This window comes from Manacus vitellinus, unplaced genomic scaffold (assembly GCF_001715985.3).
Source record: "Manacus vitellinus isolate BGI_N305 unplaced genomic scaffold, ASM171598v3 scaffold_8_pilon, whole genome shotgun sequence".
Taxonomy (NCBI): domain Eukaryota; kingdom Metazoa; phylum Chordata; class Aves; order Passeriformes; family Pipridae; genus Manacus; species Manacus vitellinus.
In genome coordinates this window covers 3650267-3675392 of record NW_021940864.1, presented here as the reverse complement: position 1 = coordinate 3675392, position 25126 = coordinate 3650267, and the positions used below count along the sequence as shown (strand labels likewise).

At 46.8% G+C, this 25126-nt stretch overlaps 1 protein-coding gene across 1 annotated transcript in view; it reads left to right on the top strand.

Moving 5' to 3' along the window:
- Nucleotides 1-25126, top strand: part of GALNT14 (polypeptide N-acetylgalactosaminyltransferase 14) — a 63307-nt gene that overhangs the window by 10682 nt on the left and 27499 nt on the right. The window contains exons 4-6 of the mRNA XM_029965082.1: nt 13581-13679; nt 22442-22509; nt 24976-25041. Of these exons, the coding sequence (XP_029820942.1) occupies nt 13581-13679; nt 22442-22509; nt 24976-25041 (233 nt within the window). The remainder of the gene's footprint in view (nt 1-13580; nt 13680-22441; nt 22510-24975; nt 25042-25126) is intronic.

Below are 25126 nucleotides of genomic sequence, written 5' to 3'. Positions count from 1 at the left end.
GTTCTTGTCAGCTAAGCAAGGAAAGCAAGACAGCTATTAATCAGAAGCAGGCACTTCATAAGATCATAGAGTAATTCAGGCTGGAAGAGACCACAGGAGGTCTCTAATCCAGCCTCCTGCTCAAAGCTGGGTCAGCTATGTAATCAGCCCAGGTTTGTCTCAATGCAGAAACCAATGAGCCCGTTGGGACTCCTGCCCCTAAGGCTTGCCCCCAGCATTTTGTGAAAGCTGTATGTAATGTAAAAACCTTGGTTGCAGTGCATGGAATTTGTAGTTCTTTTCCCCCAGCTGCCTGTGGTTGGGTAATAAGCTTTGAAGTTGCTGGAGTTGCTGTCCTTGCAGTGCTTGTGTTAACTGTATCTTGTCCAGTCACTCATAGCAAGAGCATTTCAATGAGAGGAGGGGTAGGTGCACATCGAACCGTGCCTGATAAAACTTCCTGTCCTCACTGCCTGTCGGCTTTCCCAGGATTGATCGTTATGTCAGTAGAAAATCTGTGTATGAAATCTGTGCATCGCTGTGTGGTCGTCCCGAAGGACTGCCGAGGTGACTGGAGACCTTCATCCGTGTGATTAACAAGCACAGGAGTCTGTGCTGCTGCTTGGGTGATGTTGATGTGTTTGGTGGCCTCAGGTCATTCTTTGTGGGACCGCAGTGAGGGGAATTCTGTCGTCTCCTCTTTTGAGGTTCGTCATCACTTAAGAGTGATGCACTTAATTACTGCACTTGTGTGTCTTCTCTGGTTTAACTTTACAAGGCTTTGCCTCTGGTGGGGTTGAGAAAAGCTTGAGAAAACTTGGTCAAGGACAAAAATCCCATGGAGTCTCCACTCCATTAGGTAGTTTGAAAGTGGAGGGAAATATTCACTGGACCATTTTGGCACTGCAAAAATCTAGTGTTTCATGTTCATCTGCTTCTGCTGGAGGTAGTGTCTGGCATAGATGTGGGAACACCTGCATTAAGGTGCCTCTTTCCAACAGTTGCACCTACTGCTCCTGGAGAGCTTATGCAAGAAGTATGATGGGTCTGTCTGGGAACTCACCAACTGTGAACTGAGCTGGACATTCACATCCTGGGAAATGGCTGGCGAGTACCAAGTCCCCAGACTGGGAATGTCTGTGGCCACCCCAAGATGTGACATTGTCTGTGCATTTGCTGCCCCATGTTTGTTGTCTGATGGCCCATGGGGTACCTTGCCAGGAGGTGGAGGGCTTGAGGAGCAGGCCAGGTAGACCTGATGGCTTCTGAGGCAGGGACTAGTGGCTGAAAGGGACTAAAATTGATGAATGCAATGATCTTTTTTCAAATATCTTTCTGTGTAATGTCCTCTTTTGAAGGCTTCTTGGTTTTGGAGTTTTTTTTGAATGTGGTGGAGGAAGAAAAACTTGATGAGAAGGGTCTGCATGTAATGGGGTTATAGTGGGTTTCAGCACTGAGAGAAGTTACATCTCCCCTGAGATAGCTGCCCATGCCTGAGCTGAGAGCTATCCTTGGCCAATGCTCCTGGACCATCATCCCAACATTTACTTGTCCTGAAGAACCCCTTCTTCCCTCCTCAGATGTGACAGGGCTTCTGACATTGCCCATGTTGGCTCTGCCCACGCTTTTACTGGGAGTTAGTGTGTTCCCTGGACATCACGGACATCCAAACCACCCTGTGTGACTTGCACAGATCACCCTGGGGAGGAGAGAGGCTTCCAAGCATTGAGATCCCAACACAATCCCAGATTTTACTTTGATGTCTGAGACAGCCTGTGGTGCTGCCCTGCCCTCCAAGCCCTACCTAAGCACTCCCTGGAGCTAGAGGTGGTGGGTCAGGTCAGTCAACACTGCCTTCTTGGCATAGAGAGAGGGTCATTGTCACTGCCAGTCTAACTGCATCGCAGCAAAAGGACCTCTTTCCAACTTTTTGGTTTCAGAGATGCTAGGTCTTCCTCACCCTGGCAGTGCAGTGGCTCCACTCCTGATTTTGGACCACAGCTCAACTGATCCCAGGTTGTGAATCACGCCCTGGAGTCATGGGCTCTGACTGTGGATGTTCGCAGTCACCAAGGGGGCAGGAGCTGAAGTGCCATGAGATGGTGCAGTTTTGTATCTTGAGGGGCTGCCTAGAGAAAAGGCAGGCTGAGGGGCTTTCATTAAAAATGGTTCTGGGAAGGGGTACTGGAGTAGGGGTAGGCTGGTGTTTCTCCAGGAGCAGAGTTGGTTGTGTCTCAATTATGGATGCTGTAGGGCGATGGCAGATGTGATGGTGCTTATTCTGCAGTGCTATTCCTCCCCTCTTCTTTTCCTTTTCTTATATGAGGAGAATGAGGGAAACTCTTGAGAACGAGCTGAGGAGCGAGCTAGACTGTATGAGGAGCTGATGGAAGTGTATAGGCGGGTGTTGTAGATGCAGGAGGATGTGTCAGTTAAGTGGCTGTTACTCATTTCTTTTTCTGGAGGGTAAAGCTAGTTATCTCTGAGAGGGCTGTGCTAGGAGTGTGAGTTGTGGCACCTGTCTGCACAGTGAGCAGAAATGATTCCTGAGTTGTGTTCTTGGCTAGAAGATGTCTGCAGGGCAAAGGGGATTGGCAGCGTGAGTACTGAGGGAGTCTGTAGGTGTCTCAGACTCCGTGTCTCGGAACCCGGCTGCTGGCAGTGGGGGTGACTGGAGTGTTCCAGCAAACATCATGGTATAATACTAAACTTCTCATTGCTGTGTTTTGTTTATCCAAGTTGTCCCTTCTCCCAGCTGCACAGTGTCTTACTGGGTAGGAAGAGCATCTGCACGGGACAGGCATCCTCCCAGAAATAGTCTGAGGACCTCACTTGGGAGCAGGCACAGCTTCCATCCCAGCTGTCTCTTCCCTGAAGAATACCTTTATTTTGTGGGCTTACATTTTCCTTGCCAAAAGTTGCTGTTTCAGAGAGAAGAAAGCTGAGAACAGTTTCTCCCCCTTCTCCAAGTGACAGATTTCTTTCCCCTAAGTTATTGTGGCTTTGTTTCCCTATGAGACAGTTTTGATTTCATTTTGGAAATTCCCCACCCACCCATCCCCTGCATTTTGCCAAGAAAAATGCATGCACAAAATAGTTCTGGGTCGATCTGAAATGACCCTTCCCTCATCCTTTTTCAGTTCCTTCATTTACCCTGCTTGTATTCCAGCCCTGTTCTTGGCAGCCTCTTGGAGAGGTGTTGTGCACTATACCTTTGATGAGGACTTACTGCGGCAACCTTCTTCTGTGCAGTCCCTATGGGAATTTGCTTCAGCGGTTGGTTCCCTCCATAAGAACAGGTTTGTTTTGGGGATGGAAGAGTTAGGAAAGCCTTTGGGATTTCCCTTTTATTATGCAGACTGGGGTGCTGGAGCAACAGGGGAAGAGACTGTCTCAGAGCTGGCGCTGGCAGCGGTTCCTGGGGAGAAGGGACTTGGACTGGTGCTCCAGTGTCAGTGCTGAGAAACTCTTGGCTGTGTGACAGTGCCTTGGTTTAAAGTATCCCCTCCACCTGAGGGCATGGAATGGACAAGCAGAATATGTACAGGAGCAGGATTTTGCCTCTGTTAATATTCTGTGGCAGGTTGGTTTGCGTTGAGAAGTGACTGCTGGTTAGATGTACTGTTAGCCCAGAGTTGAGCTGCTCCCTATCCATCAATACCACGTGTCTCTCTCCAGCCTCCAGTCTCTTGCTCGGTCCCTTGGGAAATGGCAGAGCTAGTACTGCCAGGGCTAATTATTCCTCAAGACAGAAGACATGTGATAAAATATTAACCTTTTTCAAAAACAGAGCCCCAGTTAATTAGCTCCACTTTTGTGACACATTCACCCGGAGATAAAAGCTGGTTCCCGAGATATCTGTCTGTGGAGCAATGATCTTACCACGTGTCCCTGTCACGATGGGGGACGCGGAGGAGAGAGAGTTGGGAATTTAATGAAAGACAGTGACTTGCCAGTCACTGCACCCTGAGGATGAGCTGCTCCATTTCAAGGTGAACAGTGCCTGGGTATGGGCACCGCTGCTTGTGTTCAAGAGCCTGAAGCTGGAAATTGAGACAGAGTGGGTGGTGGGATCCACTCCACTCCCCACACCTGGCTTATGCCCATGTTGTCAGTGCCACATCTCTGCAGCCTGAATTTGCTGGCTGTGTGGGTAGACAGGGCTCAGTAGAGCTGAGTGAATAACCATGTTTCTTTGGTTGTTTAAGAAAAAGAAAAGCCAGGAGGTAGCAATTTCAAGATAAACCAGAAGCAAAGCTTTTGGTGAATCTGAAAGTAAAAAGATGGGAAAACTTAAAGCTGAAGGAATCTGTTTTTCTCATCCTGAAAAGGGAAAAATTTCATTTAGATCTCAAATGTTTTTGACACTTTAGTCATCTGAAAATGACAAGCTGTATTTAAAAGAAAGTGATTTTGAGTATCAGATGAAAAGTACACATTGGGCTCCTTGGGAACAAATGATGTACTGGAGCGGAAGTGATGCTGCAGTGTGAGTTGGCAGATGCAGGAACCACTGGTGGGAGGATGTGGTATCACTGTGGCAGTCACTGCACCAGGGAGAGGGGCTTCTTCCCAACGAAGAGAGGGATGGGGGTCTCCGATAGACCAGGATTGACCACAGCCCCTGGGGTGGCTGTGCCAACACCGGTCAATCCGTGGAGGCGTGGGATCTCCTTTTTAAACCCCATGTGCAGGATCCTGTGTTTTTTATAGGGAAGAGAAAACCTTGCTTGTCTTGGTGCCCTTTGCAGAGGGTGATGCTGCACCCACATGAACCACACCAAGGCCCTCTGGTGATTTCATGATGGGCATCACTTCATCACCAAGTGCTTTGGCACTCCTGAGGTGCCATTGATCACTCTCTGCTAAAACCATCCCCTGCCTTAGACTGCTATAATGTATTGACCGCTTGTCTTATGGTTATTACATGCCATCGATTACTTTGATAACTTGCTCCAAGTAATTCTGACAGAATGAAGTTGTTCGTTTAACTTCTGTGCTTGTCTCAGTATTTCTATTGACCCAATATGTTTGTGTAGGCTGAAATCAAAGTCAAGTATTAGTAAATAATGGAACTAATTCTCTGAGGCTCGCTCCTGTTGATAATTAAGGCCATGAGACAGTTTCTTCCATCAAACTCTCATTTGTTTTTTTTGGCTATCCAGCGCCTTAAAGTCCCTACTCTATCAACTGCAGCAAAAGGGCAATCACAGGTCCTGTTTCGGGGCTATTTGCGTGGATTTTTGCTATAAGCACTGCAGCTCCCTACATGTTTAAAGTGGTTTTGAGCTGTCACAGCATGGAGCTGGATTTGTGCTTCTCCAGCTGAGACTAAGGAGGTGTTGTGAGGATGGGGGCTTCCTCTGCTTTAATTTGCCGTGTGGTGCCAGGAAGCTCCGGTCAGAAAGCATCCTCCCTAAGGAATCTTTATATCCATGGTTCCAACTCTCTGAAATGTAATTTCAGGCTGTCCTGGCTTCTAAAGAACTTTAATAATGGATTGGTGGCTTTCCAGGAAGGTACAAGGTGCCAGATTTTGCTTTTACTTTCACCAGATGAAAACCTTTGCCATCAGCTCTGGTATTCCAGTAAAACTGGTTTCAGAAATTTGGCCACAGATTAAAGTTCTACTCAAAACAAAGAAGGTTCGTTTTTTTTTTTTTCATTTTGTTTTCTTCTTTTCACTTTTGTTGGCTCCGTTTTTCTTTTTGCATCAATTCTGAGGAAGGAAAGGTGGATGGAGTCAAGAAGTAAGACAGACCCTAAGTCTGTGGGGAGGGCTCTAGAAGTCTGAATTATGCATGAGCTGCTTCGAAAATCAAGACACGTGTTCTGGTTTAACTTGTTTTTAAATGCAGCCGTGCTATTCTTTCTTTCCTGTTTAATAGATTCTCTTTTTTTTCCCCCCTCCCCTTTTCCAAAGACAAAAATCCAGCAAATTTTTAATAAATTATAAATGCAAACGTCTCATCAGTTTTGAGGTTCACAGGCAGCAGCACGTCATGTGCACAGAAGGTTATTTTTGCCTTCTTGCATTTCCCCCTTACTTCAAATTTAGCCGTTTGATTAATTTTTTAGATATCTATCTTGCAGGGAAAAGAAAGAAAGAGAACCGAAAGAGGCAGTGAGTTAGAGGAAATACTAATTGTGTGGTAGCCAAATATAGCACTGTTTCAAGTTCCAGAAGCTGTGTAGAAAAATGTCCTTCTTTGTCAACCCACGGTTGAGTTCAGCCAATTTGCAGGACGCTGTCCTGGTGGGCAGAGTGTGTGCTGGTCCCCTGCCAGGGCTTGGAGCTGCTCGCCTTCAGTCTCCGACCGTCACACCCGTGGTAGGACATAGACTTCAGAAGAACAAGGAGGCTGAAGGGAAACGGCTGCATCATCTCCTGCCCTCAGGAGGGCTCTCTTCTTTTGTGCATTTTCTGGTATTTTTGCAGTAGCATGTGCTGGGGAGGGGGGAGGTGGAGACTTGGACAGGTTCCTCTGGGAGTCTAATTTACAGCCAGAACTGGTTCACTGCCCCGGCAGTTTTTTCCTGATGGTCTTCCTTACAGTTTTATCCAATTGCATCTAGTTAGAGCCTGCTAAATAACTCCTTGTTAGCTCTGAGGCTAAACACCATTGAATTTTTGTTGCAAATGTGCCTTCCCACTGTTGCTCAAGCCCCTGTAGACCCTCGAGTCATCTGCTAAACCAGGGATTCCTCTCTCTGGATCACCCCTGTTTCTCCCAGCCCCAGCAGCCCCTGTTGCATGCCACCCTAGGGATTTTTAAGTCCCTTTTTGGGAATGCAATCCTGAGGCACATGCCAGTCCAGCACAGAGAAATCTTACTGACCTTTCTCAAGGATATTTTTTCACTTTGGCAAGCCAAACCTGAGCTGGCATTCCCTGCAATCACGTGGCACTGCCAGCTGACATCTGACTCCTCGTCCCTTCCTCTTTCCTTTTGGCACAGCTGTTTTCCAGATTATTCTGCCTTCCAGCTGTTTTTTTCAGCCTCTGCCTCTCTTTGTTTCAAGTCTTTCGGTGTTTCAGTAGCACCAACCTGCCCACAGTCATGGCCAGCCTTAGGTGGCCCTGCAGGGCCAGGATAGACACAAGAAGGTCTGTAGTTGGTTGCAATTCCTGCAGCCACTGCTTTTCCTATTGTGCTACAAAGGTCACATATGTGCTCTGAGCAGCAACGTTCATGCTCAAACTGTGCTGTGTCCTGGTGGAGTGGTCAACATCAAAGCTCCTGGAATTACGGATGGAACCTCAGAGCTTTCTCAGTAGATCTTTGTCCCAGACCCAACTCCAAGTGCAGGATGTGCCAGCAGCTGGTTCACTGCTGGCAGCTGTGCCCTGGCAAAGCCCTGGGTGCTGCTGGAGATGTGCAGCGAGGCAGACCATGGTCAGGCCTCTGTTTGGCAGCCTCATCCTGACTGAGGAGGGGCAAAGCATACCCATAGAAGGAGGAGGGCATGTCTTGGGAAGATAAAGTAGGATTTTGTCAAAGCTGAGTGAAAAAGTGTTTTGAGGCAGCATGCAGGAAGGATGCTTGAGGAGAGCCAAGAAGAACCAAGCGTGCTGATGGAGATGAAAACCATGAAGAATGTCACTGACCCCTCTGTGTGCTCTAGTCATGCAAATACTGAATTGTCATATCCCATTTATACTGTTGTATGAGACTGATGCATTAACTGTAACATGAACAGCACACCTTGGATTTTCCATCTCTGGAGGTCATCAGGTAATGATTTTTCGAAAGGTGCTCTGCAGTCAGACACAAGTCACTGGGCTTAATGCATGGATAACTGAGAAATGCAGAAATAACTGGGAAAAATGCCAGAGACTGTGCTACCCAGAGGTCAAGTGAGGTGTCCAGCAGTTAGCTCTATGAACTTATTAGCTTCCATATGAGTTGGCACATACATTGCTATATAGTTTTATATCACACCGTGTCCAGGGTCCCTATTTTTAGAGTATTTTCATAGAAAAAATAGATCAGGTAATAGGAAGAAATTCTTTACTGTGAGAGTGGTGAGGCGCTGTCACAGGTTGCCCAGAGACGTTGTGGATGCCCCATCCCTGTAAGTGTTCAAGTGTTGGATGGGGCTTAGAGCAACCTGGTCTAGTGCAAGGTGGAGTTGGAACTAGATGATCTTTAAGGTACCTTCCAACCCAAAACATTCTATGATTTTATGATTCTGTGAAGTTTGTTTCAGCTCAAAGTCAGGGTTTAAGCACAATGGTTTCCCACTGGCTATGGCCATGCCACCCTGAGAGGTATAACCAAAGTACCTGCATGTCCTGCCATCCCTACAGGTGTGCAGAACCCCTGGGTATGTTTGCTGCTGGCCAAGGCAGGGGAGCTGGGGCTCTAATCCTTTCCTTCCAACTGGCGACTGTTTACTTGCCTATGGTGGGTGGCCTCCTTGCTCCCTGGGGCAGTAATTTTCATTTGCCTTTTGAGGGAGAAATTTTTCACACCTGTTGGTTGTCAAGACTTGTTTCAGTTTCCTCTGGGGTCATGGTGGAAGGAATTGGTGTGACTACACCAAGGATGCATGACTGTAGTAGTTAAGTGAAGGAGTTCAGACCAGAGAAGGCTGAGCTGTTTTTTGTGATAAGAAAGAAAAATTATTAAAGAAAGCTCTCCTCATATTTCTTTCCTGAACTGCCATCCATTTCCAGTAGTGAATTGGCTCCTGTCTCTTTGGTAAGGTACAGATGTGTTTTCAGCATCTCTGGTCTTTCTCCTCCACTTTCCCTGCCACTCTGTCTCTCCAGCTGGGTGTGGGGTGACACCAGTGTCCCTGGAAGGCAGTCATTAACTGGCTGGTGTGTAGCCTGAGCAAAGCTGTATAGGCTTCTCCCAGGCAGCAATAACTTGGTCCAGGCCAAGGCCAGGCTTGCTCCAGTCCTGACTGGCTGAGTCCCCTCAGAGGACCAGGCTGGCAAGAGCCCTCCTTTCAACATGAGTGTGAGCAAAGAGCTTTGGCACTAGTACGAACTCTTCCTTTGTGATTTGTGTAATTTATTTCACTCTTTCTGTGAGCTAAAAGGACTTTTCATGCTTTTGCCCTCTCTCCACCAAGTTCTTCTCTGCTTCTGGTGGAGCATCCAAGTCTAACATGCAGCTCTTGGTGGCTGCACTGCTGTGACGTGACTCTTGCAAGTGTCTTCACTCAAGAGAGCCATCAAATTTGGAGAGCAAGTCAGACTTGAGGAACGTCATCTGAAACCCAAAGTAGTTTGTCCATCGGAGGGTGGGGGGTGAACCCATGATGTTTGTGATGGCATGTCCCTGTCCTCTGGGTCGCTGTGAGTGCACAGTGTGGAGAAAAACCCAAATACCCTTGGTTTAGATGTGTGGCGATGAGACTGCCCTCCCGTGTGTTTCCAAGGAGAAGAGAGGAGCCAGGCAGGAAGGGTGATGTAGCTCTGTCTGATGCAGCTGGCTGTTTGAAATAAATATGCAGAGAGTCCTTTGGAAGAGGTGAGCTGTGTTGAAGGGAGAGTTTGGACTTCATGAAAAGCATTAAAAATTCAAAGCGGAGTTGTTGGCAGGTGATGGCCGTTGAAGTAGAACAAAAGAATGAGCAGAAGCCTGGCAGAGGAGTCTAGGGTAGTGAAATGATGATAATTATTTCTTGATTTCTTGAAGGAAGTTAACAAGGCACAGGAGAGGGTGAATGTAAGAGGTGGGGTTTGAGAGACGTGTCACAGCTCTGTGGGCATGGGATGTCAGGTGTCAAGGAGAAAACACTCTGGATGAGCCTGTGAAGGACTGGAAGAGGTTGCAGAGCAGGGTCCATCTCCGTTCACACTGTTAGTCTTTACCATTGTGCTGCGTAGCCGTGTTTGCAAGGTGGGCCTTGGTTTGGTGGGGGGCACTATGAATTAAATTTGACATTTTAAATGTTAAATGGGTTGAAATTCCCTGGGAATGAGCATGTGTGTTGCCCCATCAGGAGGATCTCTAGGGATGCAGGGGCAGCTGTGTGCATAGGCCATGTATCTGTGATACCACGCCGTTCACCAGGAGCACAAAGGTCAAAGAAACTCAAGAAAAAATATTTAGTAAGGGACTTTGGAGGCCTGTGAGGAATTCTGGAGCGTCCAAAGTTTGGGATTTTATGCAATTCCTGCAATGAGTGCTTCCTGTCTGTCTGCTTCCTGTCCCCACAAACAAGTGCTCTGTAATTTATTCCTGAGCTGTTAGTGGCATATTGGGAACATGGAGATGTGTTGCTCTGTCCACCCTGAAAGGAGTATAACAAGCAACTATTTCAGGCTGGGATTTTCCAAGGGTGACTCCAAGGTGTTTTCAGCCAGATTGCTCTTTTCATAACTTTCTAGTTCTGAAATTATTTCAGTTTTTAATGGGGAAAAAAATTTTAAAACAGAAAAGTGAAACTTCCATAAAACGAGTTTGACTTCTGGGTTTGCAGGAGGAAATAAGAATTGTTTCTCCATCTGGGTACTCTCTCTGAGATGTTTAGGGCAGGCCAGCCTGGCTTCTGTCTTCTTTCAGTCCCCCAGATATTAGGAGTTGGTGGAGCAGCCCAAATTGCAGGCACTTCAGGCTGGCAGCATTCCTGCTAGCACTTGCCGTGCTAGGATTGCTCCCCAGTCCTGCTGCAAGGTTTCAAAGCATCAAACTTTAAATGACTTTAGCCAGAGAGTTTCAACACTCTGCAAATATAGGCAGTGCAGTTATTACTCTTTTTTTACCTTTTTTTTTTTTAACAATTTAAAACAAACCAAACGAAACTTCCATTGGTTTCCTGCAAATGTATGGGTGTTGTTTCTGGTATGGGGGGTTTTTTTGTGGTGGTTTTTTTTTTCTTCCTTTTTTTTCCTTCTTTTTTTCTTTTTTTCTTTTTTTTTTGGCAATTGGGTGACCTATGAAATACCAAAAGTGGCACAAAACGTTTATCCAGCGACAGCCTGAGGTAGCACAGGCAGCTCTTAGTAGGTTTATTTTCATTATTACAGCAATTTTAGGGCTGCATGCTGCAATTTTCACTTGCAGTGAGGTATTAAATTGAAATTACCCCAGATGTAATTGTCACACAAAATAATTCTGGACATGCTGGATTTAATGCTTTTCCAAGCTGTGGTTTTTATTACCCAAGTAAGTGCCAAAAAAACACTTGTAGTCAACAACTTAAGCTGAAATCTGCCTTCTGGGGAGCCAGGATATTTCGCTGCAGTTATACTGGCGGAGGAAGGAAAAAAAAAGGGACCAACTGGAGGAAACTTTGGGAGGGCTCCTGAAAGAATAGCCCAGGGGTAAAATATTGGGCAAGGGCAGAGTCAGGGCCACAAAGGAACCACAGAGGAGGGGCGCTGGCAGATGCAGCAGCTCAGCCTAACACTTTTCGGGCTGGTGTCTGGAGAGGCAAGTCCCAGCTGTGATGTAGTACTGGCCACAGAGACAAAGCGAGGCAGGGGTGCTGCCAGGTCCCTGCCTGCTCCACAGCAGCAGCACAGTCGCTGGTCCCTTTGGGATGCAACGAGTCTCGTTAAACAGAAGCCAGGGATGGGTTGCAGCACCAGTGACCGAGCTCTGGAGGTGCTCATAGGAGACGTCTCAGCCTTTCCCAGATGCACGTTGTCTAGTGCGGCCAATCTGGTGCACAGACATCTGGAGTTGTAGAAGCAAGTTGTGGCGCACGAGGAGCCTTCATCGGGCTGCTGGAGCGCTCAGCCAGGGTTGCAATATTCCCAGCACTCCCACTGGTGGGTGGTACAGCCCGCACACGCTGCTGCTTTATTTATTAGCTCCTTAGCTGTTGTAATAACATAAGTAAAGTATTGATGACTTTATGTTTTCCACCCTCTTTCATTCTTTTCCAGAAATAGCTTCCCTTGTTTGCTCCACAGAACCCCGCTGGAAGTGGGTGGAAGGACACGCATCTGGGAACAGTGTATAAATAGCACAGGGAGAGGCAGTTGCCACAGTCTGTCCCTGGAGCTCCGCAAAGCAAGCGAGGGCTGAGCCTGAGCATGGCAAAACAGGAGCTGAACAGCCACTTCTTTCTCATCACATCAGTTTGGGAAGGCTCAGCTGGAGCTGGTTACTGGATAATGCACGGGGCTGCAGTGACCCAGGGGAGCAGCTCAGGGCATGACCCAGTGCTGTTTCATAATTCAGAAACCCTCTGTTTTCAGCATCCCTGAGATGTAATTTTGATGAATGAGGGTGTTGTCACACAGGGCAATGTTACTGAACTTTCTCCTGCATATGGAATAGCTGTGCAACTTTGGCATCCTTTGGGGATGTACCTAGAATTAGAATTGGCTTGATTGTGAATTTCTGGCTAAAACAATGAGAAAACTGCTTTTGGTCAGGTTGAAGCAGGATTTGGAAATGGTTTTGAGTGAAACAATGAGAGAAAACAGCAAGTGATACAGCGTAATCTTGGAAATATTTTGTCCCATTCAAGATATCATTTTTTTCTTATCTTTGGAATTGTTTCACCTGTTGCACACTCTTTTTTCCTTTAATTTAGTTCACTTTGTAGATAATTGGAAATGCAATTTCAAAATTAAAAATTTTGAAGACGGAAAATCTCGTCAAAAATAATATCTCAAGCATTTTGGCTCTTCACACGTGCAACATAACCATGTTCAATAGCATAAACCAGTAATATCTGGCTACTCTTACCTGCTTTCTCCTCTCCATCCCTAGCTTAGTTTACCCATCTGTTTTTACTTCACCTTGCAGATACTATGCTCCAGAACTTGGTGGGAGCAGACTAATAGAGGTTGCTCAGTCCTTTTTTTCTGCTTGATTTGAGGATGGTAGTGGTAGCACCTGGGCAGTGACACAGCAGCAGGTGATTGGCATGTGGATGTGAAGGGACATAATGGCTGTGATGGAGGGCTCCTCAGGCTGGGTACGGGTTCCTGTTGTGTCATCACAGGGACTGATAGGGACCTGGAAAGAGCATCATAGATGTAAGAGGTGTATCTGGATTTTCTGAGCAAGGAATATGTTGGTGTCGGTCTATAAAAGCCGCAAATGTAATCAGCTAAAGGTCAAAGTAATTACTGAGTCTGTGACATTTCCTCCTGGGAAGGAGGCAGCAGGGGCCGTGGTCACAGTTGTGGGTTTGGAAAGTTTTAAATCCCAATCTTCCCTGTAGTTTGGTTATGCCATTAAGGCAGAGTGAATAAGGAAACAATCAATTTAGAAACAGGACTTGGCTTACCTTGCAACCAGCTGGTGGAAATTGCTGCCTCGGGAGGTTGGGAGTGAGGTGGCTTGGAGCTGGAGTTGCAAGGATGCTCTTACCTCTGCTGGTGCCACCAGCTGGGTGGGTGTGAGAGTGCTAGCTGAGAAACACTGGTTAGAGGAAAGGGCTGCCCACTGGGCATCCCTTCTCATCCCTTCCTATCAATGACAGTTAAGTTCTTTGCTGCTTTAATCCTCAGTGACTTACTTGGCATTTTCGAGATTCAGACAGAAAAGCTCTTATTTATTTATTTGTAATAGTGGCTGGTGGACCATTTACTGATGGACTCTGCTGTCTATGTAAATTAAGTAAGCTCTCACTTTGAATTCCAGTACCTGAATGGCCTTTTCTTCTCTCTCCTTCCCCAGGTGTACAACTTTGCACTATGACCAGGACCTCCCACCAACCAGTGTCATCATCACCTTCCACAACGAGGCCAGGTCAACCCTGCTAAGGACAATTCGGAGGTAAGAACTCTGGTGATCTCTTAAAAAATAGTGAGTGAGCTAGAGGTTTTCATGAATAAAGGCAGAATCTGTTTGCACTCACCGTAGCAATGGGACCAGCTGTGGTCTCAAATGATGTCCGGGAGAAATTAGAGTGAAAGTTGGTCTTAGAGAAGTAGCTTTTACAGTGGGATGCTCAGGAAAGTAAGGAGCTGTGCCCCCTTTGCAGGGTCTAGCACGGGAAGCACCTGGGGGAGCATTAGCAGATTAGACAAAGTCTGGGATAAGAGCTTTTATATCCAGCTGGGTATCAGAGCTCAGCTGTATTTTCTCCCAGTCCTCTAGGGACGGCTATCATTCTACAGATATTTTCTCTGGTAGTGCTGTTTGAGCTTCTCCAGTGAGCCATCGAGTGCCAGAAAGGCTTGCTAATTGAGAAGCCCTAATGGCACACACGCAGACTAGGTTTTCAAAGACGGTTTCTGTGCTCCTGCGGGTACATGGTGGAGCGCTCTGGGCATGTGGCCATTCCTTCATTTGTTGGTTTGTTCTTGGCTGTGTTTTGCTGTAGTAAATAGACTAAAGGCTTCATTTTCACTGCAGGTTTTTCAAATCAGTTTTTAATCCCAATATGTGCCTTGAATCTGCAAGTTCTCTTGTGGGAAGAACTGGTGAGGTGTGCCCACCGCACCTTCGAGGGGTCTGTCTCCAGGTCTAGGCTGGTGGGTTCCTCTGTAGCAAGCTTGGATGCACTCTGATCTGTGCCAATAGTAAGTGTATTGCAGCTGCATCTCGTGCCCACATTGTAAAGATTTGTGCCCTGCTGCAAGTCTTGTCTTTTAAACTCTGGCATCCCCAGGGACCCCTTGCTATCATTGGTACTGGTCAGACTGGGGTTGCTGGTTACAGGGAGGCTTCAGTCATTCCCTGTTCACTATCACATCCTTGCTGAACTTTTCTCTGAAAACAGCATCCTTCCTCAGGTGAGCACACTCAGGGCCACAAATGAGTTTGACAGTCCTGAAATTGAATTCCTTCTTTGCTTTATGGTTTTGTGCCCAATCCCATCTCCTTCTTTCACACTTAATAATCTGTCACTGCTTTCTCTCTCTAGGATGTGTGGATTTTGGGTGATACTGACACTTGGTGCTCTGTGCCACCTCCTTGATCTTGAACCTTCTCTTTTGTCTTTACAGTGCCTTGCATAAATTTGCCATTCTCCAAAACCAATTGTAACAGAGATTGCAGGTGCAGTCCTCTGGCCCCCACTGAGATATAGGAAGCTTTAAGTACAGGGATGGACTTTGATCTCATTTCTCCTCATAACTCAGCACTTGACTGTCCTGCCAGGTACGATCACGAGTAATGTTGTCACATGGAAAATGTTAGATGCATAATACAGCTCTTATACCTGGATCCCCCATATCTGGCTTCATTAGAGAACTGTTCATTGCAGTGATGGCAAGGTTAGAAATACAGATAGATTGAATTTTTCCTTCTTCTAGGTTATTGTTTTCTGAAGTTTCTGATTTCCAGCTATAAAATTACTTTCTTCCTTGTTCCTCTTATTTTGTTTGCTTAACTTGATTAGTTGGCTTCACTGCCTTCCTTACCCGGCTGTGTGTGATTTCCACCACAGTTTTGCCCATGTGCACTGCTCCTTCTTGCTTATGTGCCCTGGCAATTCCAGCACTCCTGTTTGTCTGGAGAGTTTTTCCCCAATTCTGGGGCCCCTTCTGAGCCCTGTTTCTCTAAGGTTGATCTCCAAACAATGCCAGAGCTCCACGGAGCATTCCACTGAGCTGCACCACAGAGACAAGCCCAGGCAGTGAGGAACTGAGACGACAGCCTTGGGTTCCACATCTTCTCTGCCTCCCCCTGGGCTGAGATCCTCAGCTGACCCTCCTTTTTCTGGTCCCCATGGCTTGGAGGTGGCCTCTTGACATCAGGGTTTACTGTTTTCCTCCTGGATGCAGTGCACAGGGACTTGCTTTCATCCAACCAATGCTAGAGATACCAGCCCTGGGTGGCAAGTTGTGCTGGTGACATGGCTCCTGTTCTGCTCCTCTCTGGTGGCTACTGGGCACATATTACCACCTCTCTGCCTCCTTTTGAACCCAGCTGAGAGCTCATCTGCCTCTTTAGCCTCTGTAGGTTAATTTGCTGTGCCTTCTGACTGCTTGGGTTTTTTCCCCTCTTGCTCAGCAAATACTTAGCTTAATTAGATCTTCCAGATAACTCCATCCCACAGTGGCTGTAACAACATGGATCATTTTCCATGGCCATTCAAAACAAACTCTGTCCTCCTGACAGTGTTTTGTGCCTTTTGGGACAGTCTGTGGCCAAGTGCTTTAAGTTTAGTGGTGAGTAAATTGGCCACTTGTTCTGCCCTATTCTCCCTAGTACAACTCCATGGTGCACTCTTGGGATAACCCAGGTGGACAGACTGAGAAACAGATCTGGCTGTGGCTGGTAGAAGATTTTGAATTGCAAACCTGGTTTTTCTGAGTTCCAGTATACTGGATTTTCCAACCTTGTCGCAGAAACAATGTTTTCAGTTAATTACCATAGCAGGAGCAAGAAACAAGGCAAAGGGACATTGCTTGGCTTGTCCAAAGCCGTGATACCATAGGGCACCATCCCTGAAAAGGAGATGCTTCCTACAGGACTCCATGTAAACACAGAGGAGTGGGAGAGGGAAATACTGGTAAAGGCACCATCTATCGGGGGACGAAATGACCTCTTGCAGAAGAGACTACGTACATGATGAGCAGGAAGGATTTTGCTATTCCTGTGATTTTCCTGGGTGCTTGAGAGCTTTAATGTTTCCTGAGTGTTGAGGCTGAGCTGTGTGGCAGGCTCAGTTTGTTTCATGTGGCTCTTGGTAGGGATGTGAGTGCTCTGACCTGTGAAGCAGAGGCAGCAACACGTGGCCTCCACAGCACCCCTTACGCAAGTCACGTTGTGAGTGTTTGGGACGGTTCGTTTATGAACATTTTGCACTGTCAGAGCTATTGGGAAAAGCTAGTGGACTGTGTTGAATAATGAATTCATTTAAAAGTTTCATGATCTTTGACCATTTGCCAGCTGGAAGTAAAGCAGGGGGGGAAAAAAAAAAAAGAGGCCAAATTAATCGAATGCCCAAATGTCTGCAAATGGTGTGGTCAGCATTTATAAATGCATGTGGTGCAACTATGCTTGTGAATACATACAGCTGCCCAGGTAGTAGGGGATGGCTGTCGTGAGAAAGGCAAATAGAAAAGGAGAGAAGAGGCCAGAAAGGAGGAGATGGTGAATAGCAAAGCAGCTCCTGAGATTTTTTAGTATTTTTTTTAAACTGTACAGACGGGAGAAAGTACCATTGGGTTGTTTCAACTGCTCACTTTTTGAATGACCTTGAACAAGTCCCTTATCCCTCTGTGGTTCAGCTTCAAGCTCCAAGACTCAGTGCCTTAAAGATGGTGAGAGTCTCCAACAGTATGGGGATGGGACCGTGTAAGTAAACCCAACATGGGAAGGAAGCAGCAAGGGAGAAATTAAGCAATACAGAGGCATTTATAATTAAAAAAGAAAAACAAAACAAGCAATTTCTTCTTTTCTGTCTTTCCATCCTATACTAGCCTGCATTTAGCAAGGGAATCTTAATCCTGTTGTGTGGGTGACCTGCCGGGCAGAGAGGGAGACAGTCCCGTTTACTCTGCTGAGTGGTTTTTACTTATTTATTCTTCAAACTTGCAGCTGGGGAGCTCAGAGCAGGAATAAGGAAACTTTAATTATTTACCTCTTGCTGACAAACCAAAATACATCCTTTGGCAAAAGTCCCGATGCGAGTGCTGTGAATACCACATCAAATATTTAGGTCATTAATTAGCAGAGAGAATATCATGCCTTTTATTTTCCAGTGCTTATAAGTAAGAGAAGTGATGTCCTGGGCAGCCAGCACCTCACACCTTCCTCTCATGCCACTAACTTGTCTGCATCCAGACACATCTGAGAGAGGGAGGTGACAAAGCCATGCACCTCCTTGCTTCGGCACCACATAGAGTCTGTGCCATAACTGAAATGAGCCTGATTAGAGAAGCAAAAACAAGCCAGGTGTTGCACAGACACTGTATAATTAGCACTTTGTGCTGACTATTTTTTCATTTCTTTTTTTTTTCCTGCTTTTTCCTTAAACCCTGGGCTTTTTTTTTTTTTCTTAATTTGCTAATCATCTCTTGTGGTGACTGAGTACACAGCCCTCCATGCGCTTTTACCTTTTGATGTTAACATAAGAGAACCCTTGAATTTCAAAGAGCTTGGTGGGTATTTGAAAGAATAAAATGCAAAAACCGCAGTGTAATCAAAGCTCATTATGGTTATTCTTGGTGTGATGTCTCTCTTCCCACATAATTAGCCATTTGGGGTTGTTGAAGCAGCTCATTTTGGCGGGCATTTTCTCTCCGCACTCGCGGTCTGATTTCGATAATTGTGACCCTTAGCCCTTTGTACACTTTGTTATACTCCCAGAGGTGTTTTTTTTCCCCCAACAAGTCCCAATATGTTGCCATGGAGAGAATTAATGGGTTCATGAGTTCCCGAGGATCAATGTCCACAACCATCTCTCTAAAGCAAGTGGTATTCTGGGTGATGACTGAAAATATACTGACTTTTGGTCAGAAGGTCTAAGCTCCTCCACGTGAACATTTTCCATGTCTTGTATGTCAGGATGACTTTTGCACTGGTATTTATTTGGAGGTGAAATTGCTAGATCCACCTCCAGGTAGGTGGAAAAGGATCCCAAATTGTTGAGGATGATGGAAGAAGGATCTTAACGATGAAAATTTAGGGTGAAAATCTCCATGGCTACATCTGCATAAGATCTGCTAAATCCATTGAAACAAAGAAAATTTCAGCATTGACTTTACAAGATAATTCAGCAGTGAATCTGGTTTTAATGTATTGAGTAAATGTAAGCACTTTCTGGACTAGAGGCATGAGTTTTCATTTCAATGGTAACAGGACTTGTGGCAATTTAAGGGAGAAAATGTTGTGATCTCTGTCTCAACAGCATATAAAAGCTGTTTCATTTGTTAAAATGTGCCCATCAATGCAGTATATACCTGCCTATGTTTGATTTCAGGGAAAGAAATCTATAAATAGCAGAGTAACTTCAAAGCACTACAATATTGTCTTCTGATTTTACCCATATAAAAGGGGAAAAAAAGCCATGCACAGACATAAAGAAAAGAAAGTATTAAAAAAAAAAAATCAAAGCTAAGCAGAGGCAAAAGTAATAGAAAAACCGGCTTTGAATTTTTAGAAGTGCTTTTGTAGTCTGTCTGAAAAAAAATCCCCGTGACGTTGAAAATGTGCAGGATTTGGTGCCTCCATTTCCCATCCTCCCCAAGGAGTGCTGCAGGAGGGGTGTTTTTAGTCTTCTGTGTTTCCAACATCGTGTGCATTATCATGTGATTAATAGAGCACAGGCAGAAAATGTGTTTGAGGTGTGGATGTGGCTCTGCTGGAAAGCCAGCATGCTTGCTCTTGGCTGAGTAGGGAAGTGGGCTATGGTTGTGGTGTTGCAGCCTTTAGATCTCTTTGTGCCTGCATCAAGGGGCCTTTAGCTTAGCAGCAGTTTTTGGGCTTGCTGGGGTCTGTGCACAGACTTGTAAGGGCAATAATGAGCTCAAAGAGTGCTGAAATCAGTGAACATCAGGTCCCTTAGAGCCAGCCTTTGGACCACCCTCACCAGGGTGAGGGTGAGTTGTTCACTGGAGTTTTGGAAAGGTGTCATGTGGTAAGGGAGGCCCACAAGAGATTTGATGGGAGAGGGCTGTGATGATACAGGATGAGGGGATGTTGTGTCACCCACAGTGGTGTCTGTCAGTAACCCCATGGAAGGATGAGAGTTTATGGAGCCAGAGCAGTCCTTGCAGACGTTCTTCCCTTGTAGGTTGGCATGCTGGCTAAATTTTCCCTCCCCCTCTGGTCAACACTCTGCATCCCAGAGACGGCCATTGCTGGCATTCAGGGGACATGTTCCATGATCTATGGAACATGGCAAGTCCTGGCATAGAGTTGGCAGCAAGTTCCTTAACCTGGGAACAGAAGGAGCAGCAGAGCAGAGGCGGGGCTACGCATCTTCCCGACCCAGCGCCATGGGAATTTTCATGCTGGATTTTCTTCCGTAAGAGCTGCCTCGGAGGTAATTCCTCCAAAGGCATTGAGTACCACTTAGAGCCCCGGTCTGAGTCTCCACAGCCAAGTGCCACGGTTTTGGTTGAGTTATTCTGGCTGGTACCAGCAAAAGCAAGAATCAGCCCCTTCGTGTCCGCCTTCCCCTAGAGCGAAGCCCTGCATTGCACTTCGGGCTGCCGAATCCGTAGGGGAGACTAGGCAGAGGCGGGATTTGCATGTTCAAGTTGCCCGCTGCCTCCTCCCCTCCCGCTCTCCATGGGTTATTTATTTATTTTGCTAGCTTTTTTACAAGCCTGCTTCTTTCCTGCAGGTTTCACTGAGTTAGGTTTCCAGGCAATCAGCGCTTGTTAAATATTCCACTGAGCGTGATATTGCTCTCCTGTCTCTCTCTACTGACGCTCGGCTGCGGTAATTTGCTGAACTCAGCTCTCGCGTGTGGGGATTTTTAAAAAATAACAAACCTATTAATAATAATAATTAAAAAACACTTGACAGGTGGAAACAGCACATCTAAATTGTTCTGTGTGCCCCAGCGGGAGGAGGGGCGCTCAGGCACTTTTTCCTAGTAACAGGCTCCAGATGTTGGTGAGGCGGTGTTGTCTAACTCTGCTTGGTACAAGCCACAGTGTTGTCAGGGTGGCCACAGCTACTGTTGCGTAGGGGATGGCACCTTTTATTCCCTTCCCACTCCGACATTAACGTGCAAGGCATCTGAAGTGGGAGAAAACAATGGTTTTTGCTAAGATCCTGAAACTGGAAGAGTTTGTGTTTCCAGGGAAAGTCATTCTTGGACGTGATTTTTGAGGACCTCCACAAGGGAGGTGCCAGGCTTACCCACTCCAGTCTGATATGAAACCCCTTTTTTTCAGGATTTCTGCTGAGGGAAAAAAACCCCAAAACCAACATGCAGGGAGCATCCATTATATATGGAAGAAATTCTTTACTTTGAGGGTGGTGAGGCACAGAGAATTGGTAGATGCCCATTTACTGGACGTGTTCAAGACTAGATTGGATGGGGCATCGAGTACTCTGGTTTAGTGGAAGGCATCCCTTCCCATGACAGTGGGGTTGTAACTAGATGATCTTTAAGGTCTCTTCCAAACCAAGTCATTCTGTGATTCTATGATTCTGTTTCAAGCATCTACCTTGGGATATCCTGTACGCCTTCCAAAAAAATCCAGCTCAGTTCTCTGGAGGGTTGTATTTCCAGCACCTGGAGTGGGGGGTGGGGGATGTACACCAGTGCAGGCAGCAGACACCTGGCAAGGGCCACCCCCTGGGCAGAGTGGTCTTGTGGGTTCTCATGAAGAAGGTTTTGTCAGAGAAATGCAGCCCTTTGGTGAATGTCCTCAGATATCCAGGGGTGAGGCTGTGAGACCCTTCTACATTTTTGCCAGTGTGGCTCCCAAGCACCCATGTCCCCTGGGGATCCTGTCCTTTATAGCCCTCGTGACTGGGGTCTGGGACAGGGATGTGGTTTTTCCAGACTTCCAGACTTTTTTTTTTTTTTGCTGGAGTTTTGGGAGCCTGAGAGACTGGGAAAACCTGTTAATGAGGATCTGCAGGGATCAGGGGCTTTAAGGTTGTTAGCTAGTCAGGTGACTGCCCTCTAATGCCGGTGGGAATTTTGAAGGTCTGAAATTTGGGGGGATTCTAAATCCTGTGTGAAAAAGGAACCACACTCAGGATGAAGACAAAGAAGTTTAAATGCTGGAAAAGCCTGTACAACCTAACTGGCATTATCAAAGCCCAAGCCAAGCACTTAGGAGACTTTTGGGATGTCCTGGGGTTTCTGCTTCAAGAAGTCAGCCTTGACCCTTTGCTGGGGCAGGATTTTAAGCTTGTATAATTCTGCCAAACTCTGCGCTGTGAGAGAAAGAGAAAGAACAGGTCTAGGCTTTTTAATAATAATAATAACAATACTAAAAAAACCCTTGGTGGCATAATTAAGGGAAGATTGTGGCTTTCAGCCATGTTTCACAGTGTCTGTCCACATGGAGGGAGCTGTGAACCACATCCTCCAACCTCTCTCTTTCATTAACTAGATGTGCTCCAACCCTGCTCTTATCCTCTCGGCAGCCTCTGAAACACAATCAGCTCATGGATAAAAACAGGAGTTGTCCTGCCGCAGCTGTGAGCTGTGTAAAGATGGGTTTGAGCTGGGTAATTTTCTCTGTGTTGGCCCTGCCGTTGCTGGACACCGTATCATTAGCCCCAGAGGAGGTGTTGGGGCAACAGCAGCTTTGCTGTAAGCCCAGTTAGGAATCCCAGTGCAATGTGCATGTTGCTAAAAAGCCAGTTTTTCCTGGCTTTACGTGGTGCTCTGCTTTTGCTCACAAGGGTGATAAGGGTGAATCTCAGGTATTTCCCAGGAATACTGGGCACTTGGCTCTTAGGTCAGGCTACAGGGAGTTGATAGCCAGGCACTGTAGATTACTGGGGGTGGGGTGGGGAGTGGTTTCTGGGTCTTATCTAGTATATCCTTTCTGGAAATCTGGTCTTCTGTGCTTTGGCAGAGATCAGTGCCGAAGTTTTTCCACTCCGTTTGCTGGGTTGTTAATTTGGTCAAGCACTGTCATGGATTTTCTCTCTTCATTCTTTAGTGTGCTGAACCGCACCCCAGTGCACCTCGTCCATGAAATCATACTAGTGGATGACTACAGTGACGATCGTAAGTGACCCTTTCTGTGTTAAAAGCAAGAGGCCAAACTGAAAGAGCCTGTGAGAGACTGGGATGCACACAGAGATGGGAGAGAGTTTGCTGAAGTGGAAGGAAATTCAGAGCTGTGTAGCTGTGGAGAGCAAACCCTGCTGTGCTGGGTTTGCATCGCCACGTAGAATTCAAGTTCCAAATGATCAAATCTCTTTTCATGAAAATAATACAAGAAAAGCACGCGGCAAATTGTTTTTATGCCCAATAGACATGAATCCAGTCCTTACACGTTGTATCCTACCACAGCTGTGGTGTGTCTGATCTGGCTTTCAGCTGCAGCCAGGAGCAATTCTGGGTTGATACCACTGGAATTGCAGGGAATAATGAGTCTGACCCTTTGGACCTATGTACATGTTCTGTATACATTTATGTAGGTGGTCAGCAACTCTTGATTTTTTTTCACCCATATAATGAGGATTCCCTGTGTGGGTTTCCCATTTCTGAGAGGCACCATAAATAGCACTGTGCACCACACATCCTGCCCACATCCTCCTGCTGTTCTCTCAGTTAATAGCATGACTCAAGTTAAATCGATAGGTCTGATCTCCAGTAGAAGGTAGCTGAAGCCCCAGGGATTCCCAGGGAACCACCCCAGTGCGATGCACGAATTGAAGATCCAGGTGCTGAGAGTAAGTGCTCAAAAATACTCTCTCAGGCATAAAAAGGATGATAAACCATCTGAGTGGTCTGTGACACTTACATTTGAAGGAGCTGCAAAATGTAGCCGTTTACTAGGAAACCTGAAAACAAAGCCAGACAGGTTTTTGAAAACATGAATCTAGGCTTTGCTCTCGGATGTTATAAATAGGTGCTGCCTCAGAGAGCATTAGGGACAGATTTCACACAAGACCCACTTCCTGTCATTGACACCTCCCTGGGAAGTTGCTGAAGCTAGGGGAAGGAGTTGCTGTGATTACAGAGAGCTTTGGAGTAGCTCCAGCACTCGGGGCAGGCAGACTAGACAAGTTTGGGAACCAGCAGAGGACGGCTGTGATGGGGAAAAGGAGCAGGTGCAAGGACTTGAGCTGCTCTGGAGTACAGCAGAGCAGGATTTTTGAAGGATGGAGGAAGTAGATGCCAGGTATTTGGCTAAATAAACAAAGTACTTGCCTTCCTGAAAGGAAACAGGTTTGTAGAAATGAAGCTCCCTTGTCACAGCATGCCAACTGCCATGAGCCATGGAGAACGAGCAGGGCTGGGTTTAAACTCGTCCCAGGGCACCAGAGGGGAGCATGTTTCCTGCGTAAGAGCAGCCCCTCAGCTACTCAGCACTTCTCACCTCTCTGACATCTTCTTTCCTGTGATAGTCTGAGCCTGCTGGCATCTGCTCTGCATGCATTTACATAAAATGCATGTATTTGCATAATACACTGTACACACATGGTCAGTTTTTTCCCTGCAACCCACCCCAAACAAGTGCTTTTATCTCATGCCCACTTGTGTCTCATTTCTCACCTCTCTCTGCCTGCTGGCCTTGTTATTCACTGGGATGCAGCTTTTCTGCATGTGAATTCACAGCAGAATTCCACTCTAGGTCCGTAGCCAAGCCCTGCCACTTCTACTCCCCTGTCCCAGCTCTGTCCCCGAATTGTTCAGGGTATGGGTACAGTGTGTGCAGGTGCAGGGGCTGGGCAGGGGGCATGGGGTGCGTGTGTGTGTCTTTATAGCGCCAATGAAAAGGAGGCAGAGCCATGAGAGGCGTGAAGGGGTTGTGGAAGTCACAGCATGAGGGTGCAGAGATAGAGGGAGCTGTGATGGGTGCACCTGCCTGCAGACCCAGCTCTGGCCCTGCTCTGACATCCTCCACTTTGCTGGGAGAAATCCAGGTGAAGATGGATGCTGGTGCTGCAGGCAGTGACTGCGTGTGGGATTGCAGGACCTCCCTAGCTCAAGTGTAGGTGGTTGTCAGGCCTTTCTGCCCCATAGAGCTGCTGCCCAGGGCACGAGGAGCCCCCAGCTGCTTCACAGGGCTCTCTTTGACCATCCCTTTCTCCTCACTGAAGCCTCCAGGCCACCACAGCAAGCTCCTGCCCTGCCAACCAGACGCACATCAAAGAGCTTGTGCGTTGCTTTGCAGCTACCAAAAATAGTAATTTGCAATACTGTGCAAAAAATCAGATTGTGACCCCAACCACAACTCTTCTGTGCTGATTTTAGAGCATAACTCAGCTGCTTTCAGTGTTGTCAGTCTGATGAATTTACACTAGTTTTGTGAAAACTGCTGCTCTACCAGTCAGGATTTGTGCTGCGTGAGCTGAGGGGTAAGAGTGTTGTGACCCAGTGCTGCTATCACCCTAACAAGCCATCAACCAGTCCAGGACAGGGTACTCCCTGCTCACAGTCTCCCCTAGGACTCCCCGTTTCTGCGGCCAGAGCCACCATGAGGGCTGAGGGTGACATGTCCTCCCTTTTGTGTTTCCCAAGCTGATGACTGCCGCTTGCTGGGACAGCTCCCCAAGGTGAAGTGCTTGCGGAATGGACGACGAGAAGGTAAGAGCTGCCTGCCCACAACCCAAGTGGGATACCCAGATTTCGGGAGGTGTGAGAGCGATGCAGTCAGGGGAGACCTCCATGG